This window comes from Lepisma saccharinum, chromosome 3 (genome assembly GCF_977018435.1).
Source record: "Lepisma saccharinum chromosome 3, izLepSacc3.1, whole genome shotgun sequence".
NCBI lineage: Eukaryota > Metazoa > Arthropoda > Insecta > Zygentoma > Lepismatidae > Lepisma > Lepisma saccharinum.
The window spans coordinates 87,104,170-87,113,860 of NC_139231.1; the positions used below are offsets into that span (position 1 = coordinate 87,104,170).

Sequence of the window (9,691 nt, forward strand, 5' to 3'; positions counted from 1 at the left end):
GAAAGAGCAAATATATTTATATCTTATTTGTACTTCTCTGCTGGACTTGTTTCAAACAAGAGAGAATATGCCGACTAAAGGACAAGCTTTTACAATCACATGCCAGTCCCTCTTGTTTTAATTTTTTCTTTATCCTCTCCAATTATAAAATGAACATTTTATGAAAGGAAATCGGTAGAAAGTTGGAGGTCACAAATAAAACATACTAGCCGCTGGTCCCAATCATTAAATTTTCTCCAACTTTTCAAGTGCACAATATTGAACCCATTTCATTCATACTGAACCCCCTTTTCCCAACCAGTCAAACAATCAGCAACACAATGGTTTGTCACAAACAGTACAGTTTTGGTGCTTTTTATTTACACTTAATTCTTGGAAATATCCGAATAGTGCTGTATTCCGCAAATTACCACGTTTTCAAATTTCCTATAATTTTCTTAGGATTGAACAGCCACGAAAATTCGGGTATCGGGACATCTGGTAGCCTTCCGTCAATGGTCATAAACAGTGGCGGCGATTGGGTTCCAAAATGAGGGGGGGGGACAAGATACCAAACTGGGGGGTGGCAAAGATGGTATATTTCCCTTTGTAGATAAGGTTTAGCATAGTGCGGGGTCAAAAGTGGTGAAAATTGGAGGGGTAACGGCCAACCTAATCATCCACACTGGTCATAAAATTAAAACAACCAAATATTGCAGATTGCAGACTTCTGGGGCTTGCCCATCTTCACAAACAACTCATTAATTCATGAAAGAGAAAAATCAAAATTCTATCACAATCTGAAAAATTGTCAATGTTATTTTTAGGATCACATATAAATATTTAAATGTTAGAGGGGCATGGCTCCCTTGGGTACAGGGTTGTAGCTAATATTCTAAATCCGTGGGCCTGTTCAACTGTGGTTTCTTTCAGAAGAAGCAAGCTACTGTTGCTAGACAGGATGATCGAAATTCGGATTTCGAAATTACCCCCACCTCAACCAGACGTTGATGACTTATCAACCCCAAGATGCCGACGCTGCTCCACGACTAAGATCCACTCCTCATGTGCCTAGAAGATAGACCATGGTTAAGGTATCCCCTGACATACGGTTACAATTGTTAATTATTTATTTTGTAACTGTGGGAAGAATGTAGTGCTGCCTCCTAGAGGAAGAAGAAGTACGCTACTGTTGCTAGACAAGAGTCTGTGCAAACAGAACCTGGAATGGGGAACGTAGTTTTGTTATAATGTAAAGTGTTACGTTGTTTTGTGAGTTCCTTAATAAATTCAGTTAATCTTGTTAATATGTGTTTTCCATCGCACAACAATCCCATGGAGAAATATCTTTGCAGACAAGTACAGAGATGATTTCAAGTGCCCCTCACATCAAAAACTTCATGGTGCACAATATTCCCTGCTTACAAATGCAACTGCAAAATTTGTCTATTCTCATCATCTACCCTACTCTCCAGAAACATCCACACCAAGAGAACCAAGTTTAACCATGCCAACTTCATCTTTGCTCATGACTGGCAACCTTGCAGACCCAATGCTTGCTTCGGTTTCCACCATGCTTTGCCTGTTTCTGAAGATGCAGCCGGTGGCGCAAAAATTAATTGGTATCCAGTATCTGGTGAATGTTTTGTATTTCCTTCTCCTTTATATAAACAAGTTAAAAAGGGAAGAGAAAACATTGTGTCTGGTGAGTATTTTCTCTTTCCTTTTTTGTGTGTTATTTAGCCCTTGTGGTCCTCCTTCCTTTTATCCATTTGAAAATCAATTCTAATTGCTTGATTGCAGGTATTGGAAAGACAACCCTTGTTAGAAAGACATGCCAGTTATTGTCTTCACAGGGTCACCATCTTAATGGTTTCTACACAGAAGAGGTTCGTCAGGGTGGTAGTCGAATTGGATTTGATGTGGTCACACTGGATGGCAAGAGGGCACCCTTAGCAAGGAAAAGGTATTTTATACATTTTGGGATAGTGCGTTTACCCATTTTATTATAATTAAAGAAAAAATATATAATAAACACTTACATGAGGAGTATCTGTTGTAAATACAATATTGTAAACGATGTTTCACAGAGCTACGCTCCGCTTCTTCAGGTTTCTTTTTATCAGCACATAAAATACTTCGTCAGGTGGTCAAATACAGGATTGGGTTAAAAGGTTTTGGATTAAAAGACGTAAAATTACTTACTTAACTGTTAAAAAAGCCTTAAGGACTTGACTACTTCTAAAGGAGCTGTGTTCCCATCCTACCTACACGGCTGACTAACTGCTGTTACGTACGAGTATTACATTCCTTCCAATGAAAACTCTATCATTTCCGAAGCGACGTGAGCCAGATGTGTTTTCATTCTCGTGCAAAGAATTACGCACTTGTATCTGATACTTTAGGAGAAATAAAATAATTTAAAATGTAAAAGCCATGATATTTTTCAAGGGAAATTGGCTTCCCCCAACCTCACAAATATATCGAGAATCCAGTAGCTGCTGCCTATTTGCGCATATTGAGATAATTTTTGTAAAGGTGCTGGCAAGAACTAGTTGCATTTAATTAGGGTTTCGAGGACTAAAGTGAATAAGTACATTAAAAATGGTAATTAACTTTGTATGATGAAATGTTTATGTGGCATTAAACTTGGGTTTCTGATGGGACATATTTACATTGTATTAAAACACTCCAATTACACATACTGGCAATACAGGGTGATTCTTTATGTAGTTTACAACTTCAATAATTTATAATTATTTATTGGAACCACATACAGATTTGGTTTATATGTCATTATGCAGCAAAACACTTCAAGTTTTTTATTAGAAATCTGTTATGGTTCAATGTGTGCACCGTTGGTCATCCTGGACACATCCCAACGAAAGTCAATTTCCTGCCAAACATTAACCAGCATTTCAGGGGTAACATTAGCGATGGCTGTTGTGATGCGATCTTGAAGTTCATGAAGATTATGAGGTAGAGGAGGGGTGTACACCCTATCTTTCACAAACCCCCACAAAAAAAAGTTGAGTGGAGTGTAATCTGGAGACCAGGCAATTGGTCCACCACGACCTATCCACTTGTCTGGGAAACGATGATCAAGGAATTGAATTCCCTTACCTCTGTCAGGTAGTGTGGTGGGGATCTATCTTATTGCCACCATATGCACCCATCATGGTCATCTTCATCCAACTGTGGAAGAAGGAAGTTCTGGAGCATATCTTCGAACCAGAACACGCACTTAGCTCTTTACGCACCAGTGAAAGTCGCCATTTTCAGCGATAGACCGGTGGCGTCGCATGTGATCAACTCCGCAACTACACACTACGCGAGTCAAAACTTGAAGTGTTTTGCTGCATAATGACATATAAACCAAGTCTGTATGTGGTTCCAATAAATAATTATAATTTATTGAAGTTGTAAACTACATAAAGAATCACCCTATATTATTGTCCCTTACAAACCATAGCAGTTTATTGGTATAGCATTGTGAGTGATTTTGTCAGGTCGTCGAATGCTGAATTTTCTACAGGTCATGAAAGAGACCAAACAACACATCTTCTCTCGTGATCGATAAAAAAAATCACTAGGGTATTTCAATTTTGGATAAACCTTATATTTTTTTAATTTTCATGAAATATAACTCTGCTATTGTCTCATTATCAGGGAAAAGTGCATCACAGCTTGGATTGCAAATGCAATTAGCAGAAAGGGGCAGGAATAATTGAGTGGGAATGACAAGACTTCTTCTGGGTGCTTGGCCAAGGTGCACACCCATAGACCCAGACCACCAGCCGCCACTGCGAGAATCAGAAGAGGCATGGGAATCCTATCATATTCCTCTCTGCAGGCTTTTCAAAGACTGGGGAGTGTGCATGGACGGCAGCCCGAGATGGTTAGGGATGGTCGTGTTCACAGTGGAAGGAGCCATATGCACCTTCCTGGCCATCTCACGTTGGGTTGGTGGAATTTCCTAGCATGTCATTTGCCAAACCCCTCTGAGCACAACAGGTAATACTTCATCTGGTGTTCCCTTATGGCTGCCTTTTGTGGAGAATGTTTACCAATGGGTCCCAGTTGTGTGCACTAGGATGCTGTCTCTTTCACAGTGGTATTTCAGACTGTCAAACCATTCTCCTGACACTGTTTTACTATTTGGTCATACAAGAAATGTGTATGAAAAATGGCCATGACATACCCTTCTCAACAATGGTTCACTTTTGGTGCCATTAGGCAGCCACGTGCACCAATCCTCCTTAGATGGCAGTGGCATTGCAAAGTTGTTCAGATATATCCCAAACAACATTCTATATAACACGTTTCTTTCAGATAGTAACTGCAAGCAGACTATCCTCTTCATTTAAATGAACGCTAATTTTCATGAAATTACAATAAACTTCATATGTTTATTTATTTATTTATTTGAGAAATCCTGAATACAGAGAGAATCCATTTAATATCAGGATATCAACAGCGAGAAAAATAAAAATTAACAAATGAGAAGCACGCACACACATGTAACAAGAATAATACAATAAAAATGATAAAAATTAAACAATAATAATAAAACAATAACAAGGGTATAACAAATATTAATTTCTCTTCAGCTGCTTGATGCATGCATTTCTGAAAGTCTGCTTAGATAGATGGAAGCCTGGAGGATCAATTAGTGTATTGTACCTTGTTTGTAGCCTATAGAGAAATGACCTTTGTTCTAGGGATAGCCTTGAGGCTTTTGTGTAAAAGAAGTTGTTGAATTTGCTGTTGGTACGTGGGATCCGGATGTGAAAATGTGGCAAGAGTTCGTTAGTGAAAAGTTGTTCATTCATGATTTTGAAAAGAAATGTTAGATCTGAAACTTGACGGCGAAGGGACGGATCGTGAATGTGAAGAGTGGATAGAATTTCATGTTTGGAAAAGTTTGCAAGGGCTGGGCATCTATGTTTGACTATTCTGATAAAGAAATTTACCTCTTTGTTTCTTCTCTTTATATTGCTATCACAGGCCATTGACCAAATACAGGAACCATATTCAAGAATAGGTACTACGCACGATGTAAAGTAGGTTTTGAGGGCAGAAACATGTGTGATATCTGTAAATCTGTAAATTAGCCCAAGGGTTTTCATGGCTCTCGAAGTTATGTAATCTATGTGATGGCTGAAAGTGAGTTTGCTGTCGAAAATGACTCCAAGATCTTTGTGCTGTTGTATGAACGGAATGATTTTGTTGCATATTCTATAGGATGGTGCTGTAAAATTGGATTTGAGGGTAAACCTCATAAAAACAGATTTCTCGGGATTTATTTTCAGATTCCAGTCTTGGCACGAGTGTTCAATGTGTGTGAGATTGTCTTGCATGGAACAAGTGTCTTCAACTGAAGCGATGTTTCTAAATAACTTACAGTCATCAGCATACAATAAAATTGAGCATTCTGGAGAAATATATTCATGAATATCGTCCATGAAAAGAGTGAAACACAGGGGACCTGGAGAACTTCCTTGAGGAACACCGGAAACTACAGGGAGCCATGACAAAGAGCAACCAGATATGATAACCTTTTGCTTTCTATTGTGCAAGTAAGATGATAGTAATTTAAGAAGAGGTCCGTGAATGTTGAATCTGTTTGAAAGTTTATGGATGAGTTTTGTATGAGGGACAGAATCAAACGCTTTAGAAAAATCTAAGTAAACGACATCCATGTCTTGCTTGGCACTCAGGCAGTTAACCGCATTGGTGAGCAAACAAGCAAGGTTTGTGTCACATGAAGCATGAGGAAGAAAACCGTGTTGAGTGGGAGAGAGGAACGGAGTAGCATGCGCAACGATACGATTGGAAATTATTTTTTCGGCTAGTAGTGCAAGTGCAGGAAGTAAGGAAATCGGACGATAAGAAGTAACGTGAGTTTTGTTTCCGTGTTTGAGTATAGGAACTATATTTGCTTGCTTCCATGCAAGAGGAAATACACCCTCGGAAAAACATTTGTTAAAGATTATGCTGATTGGTTTGGATAGAATATGGGCTAATCGTTGTAGAAATATGCCAGGGATATCATTAGGAGTGTTAGCTTTAGAACATGAAAGAGATTTTAATAATTCGTGGACTTCATTGCAGTTAGTTGAGATTTGAGAGAGTGTGTAAGGAGTGATGGGCTTGACTTCAGGCAGTGTAGTAGCGGTATTATTTGTAAAGTTGCTGTGAAAATACGAGTTAAAAAGTGATGTGCGCTCCTCCTTTGTAGCAGACTTACCGTTCCAGGAGACTTGAACGGGAATACAGTCGTGTTGTCTGCATGAGTTAATTAGCATCCAGAACATTTTGGGGTTTTTAGCAGCACTTTCCGTCACAGTTTGAATGTAATTATTATAGTCTCTTTGCATTAAGTTTTTGCTATGTTTTCTTAATTGAGTAAAAGTGTTCCGTGTATGAACGTTTGGGACTTGTTTCCACAGGATCCACGCATTCTTTTTGTTCTTTAGCATAAGTTTCGTCTCTTCACTATACCACGATGGGAAACGGGATGTTTTTGTTTTCCTTAGGGACACGTGATCTTTAATTATGGCTTGCACACAGTCCACGAGGAAATCCACTGCTTCTTCCGCTGGGAGGGGGTCCATCATTGTCCACTGTACAAGGCTGGTGACAAGAGAAAGCTGCTCCCAGTTGACTCTTTTCCAGTTGTAGACAGGTTCAAAGTAAACCTTACACATGAAAATTAACATTTTATTTCTTTTTAGGAAACCATAATTTTGTTCATTGTTGTTGTGGTGTATAGAATAGTAACCATTATGTGATAAAAAAAGTAACAGCTACAAGTACTCATTTCAAAAAGTAACCTTACTTGTAATTGCATTACCAGCAACTACTTGCAGATACTAGTAAACTCGTATATAAGATATCATTTGATTAGTATATTTTGTGTTAAGGTGAACAAAAGTGAGAGGGACTGATTCTTGTCTAGTTACAATCCTCAGAATTTATAGCTACCCTAAAAATATCCTGTAAATACTTCTGTGTCCAACATCTTTATATGCATTATTTTATATCAGTTATCACTAAAATTGCATACTCTATCTTTTTCTTTCTTCAGTGGAAACTCTCAACAGTTTCAAGTTGGCCAATATTCAGTTGAGGTGAAATCTTTCGAAAGCCTTGCATTACCTGTTTTCAAGTCAGAGGTAAGTCTCTCTTGTTATTTGCTTGTTGAGCGTGGAATATGCCAGCACCATATCACTGTGATGATTTTAGTACCCAGGACAAAGGCAATGTGCTTATTTAAAAATATTTATAATTCTTCAAAGCACCAATATTTCAACAGCAAAAAACATGTGTGTAAATGTGGAGAAAAACGAGTCATTCTAAAAAAAAGGGGGGATAGAAACCTTGTCCAGCAGTCATAAAAATGTCTTAAAAAATATTTATGAATTTTTTTCAGTAGGAGTTAATTTAGTTTCTAGTTCCAAGATCATCAGCTTTATTTCTTCCAGAAATATTTTTTTCCTCTTCAGAATTTTACACAGAATATGTAGATTTTCCCTCCATGGACTATCCGTATTCAAAACTTACGGATATGGACTATTTTAGCATCCTTTCCTTTATACAAGTTAAGCTTTAATATATTGTGATTAATTTCATAATCACCTTAGAATCCCCTAAGAACATCTGAAAATAATTTTAAAAAGATCCTAGCTGAGTAAAATGTCAAAATATAATGTTCCAGGGAGAACTTTCCACTCCATGGACACTGGTTAAAAGTTCCTATAATAATCCACAGATTGCATCACTGTTCACTCCACATCAGGAAGTTGGAGGGGGTGGACGCTATTGTGATTTCAAGAGGCAATTGGAGGTGCTTGTATTGCCTTTTGTGCGAGATTTGTGGGATTAAGTTCAAAAGTTCCAACTTTTTTGAGATCACATTTCCATTTCGCCGACAAGCTTAGATTTAATTTAATTTATAATTATAAGTCTAGGAAGTTGATGACAAATAATCTTTTTTTTCTGAGATTTGTAGACAATGCTAAACGTGATAGTAGTCTATTTAACTTCAGTTAGAACTAGAAAACATTGTTTTTATTGTGCATTTTTGTAATACAGTAACTGCAACGAGGATGTTTGATTTATGACTATTATAGTACATACAGCAAGTTTAAAACATAAAACTTACGGATTTGAAATGTTTAGGAATAAAAAACCGGTTTGTGTGAGTATCGGCTATAACAACCATAAATTGGTGGTCCCTTCGGAGTCGTCATAACCGGTTTTGACTGTATATATGCACTGTATCTTCAATAAAGTGTAGCAAACTGCTAGACTAGGGTACTTATAAGTAGGGCTCAGAAGTTGAGGAAAAATCCTTCTTTTCCCTAGTGTCCGAAGACGAGGCCCAACATAATATATGTTCATTTTGGGTCATTGTAGGCCAGAAAAAGGTGGGGTTTATTTGTCCTTTTTTGCCTTTTTCGGCACTTTTTGGCTTATTGGTCCCTTTGTAGCTTTTTTTAGGTCTTAAAAGACTTTTTTTTTTGCAACTTCACCTTCTTTCGACTACGTTTTTACTGCCCATTCTCAATTCGAATCATCATCAGTTCATCACCTCTTAAACATCCTTTCTGTAGTAAAGAAATAAAAAAGAGAGAAATAAATATATTTGAACCGATCCCTGAAACGAGAAAAACATTTTTGGACGACTGAAGCAGGTATGGTACAAGATCCTTTAACCGTAACATGTCTGGAAGGTCGTGCTGTAAGTGGCAACTTTCTGTTGTTTTGAAGCTTCAGCACTGTGCATACGACCAGACAGCAGACGAGTGCAAAGATATCAAGGTGCTGAGCAGAGGGAGTGGGTGGGAAGGTTAAAACTGAAGTTATTAATTAAATTGGATCACATTTATGCGTCCTTTTTTTGATATTTTTAGGTCTTTTTTTGGCAATTTATAGGTCTTCAACTTCCGAGCCCTATTTATCAGTAATTATCATGCCTTTTTAGTATTGTATAATGAAACATATATATATACAGGGTGACTGGTAATTAGATGTATTCCCTGAAAGGGGTTAAAGTAGAGACAATTTGCAATATATTTGACCATATGATACCCCGTCTGAAAATTAGTAGTTTTCGAGATAATAGAGTTTCAATTGTTTTTGAAAAAAATGACAATTTTCCACATAAAAAGTTGAATTGAGAAAAAACTGCTCATTGTATGGAACTTATTTCAGCGTTTGCTGATAGCTAACAAATAAGTGGTTAGTTGAAAAAAAAAGTTTTTCCCAAATAACAATCACATGTAAGTAACGGGTGGGTCTAAACTTACAAGTGATGATAAAAAATTGCACTCTTAGTTTACTTGGCAACGTATTAATAAAAAAAATGGTATGACACGAAGCGTACAAATTACGTAAATTACTTCCTTGATTCATCAGCTATCCAACAAGGTACAAATGTTGCTGACATTCACATTTGTGTACAAGAAATAACACTTGATTCATCTTCATGTGAATGGAATCAATGAACAATACAATTAAAGAACATTACACGTCTTGCTCAAAGTGGGCACCTCCGTTACGAATGCAGGCACGCAGGTTTTTACGGGTCATTTGGTCTTGTAACTCGTGATGTGATGGTGGCCTTGACGTGTTGACCAGCTGTTAAGATCCTCTCCCTGAGCTCTTCTTGCGAGTTTACCGGTGCCTTGTCATGTGGCTCCAAATG

At 37.6% G+C, this 9,691-nt stretch overlaps 1 protein-coding gene across 4 annotated transcripts in view; it reads left to right on the forward strand.

The window, feature by feature from the left end:
* LOC145985223 (cancer-related nucleoside-triphosphatase homolog) overlaps window positions 1–9,691 on the forward strand; it is a 53,086-nt gene that overhangs the window by 12,174 nt on the left and 31,221 nt on the right. For all 4 annotated transcript variants that reach the window (XM_083118976.1, XM_083118975.1, XM_083118978.1 and 1 more), the window contains exons 2-3: window positions 1,783–1,945; window positions 7,070–7,157. In XM_083118976.1, the coding sequence (XP_082975102.1) occupies window positions 1,783–1,945; window positions 7,070–7,157 (251 nt within the window). The remainder of the gene's footprint in view (window positions 1–1,782; window positions 1,946–7,069; window positions 7,158–9,691) is intronic.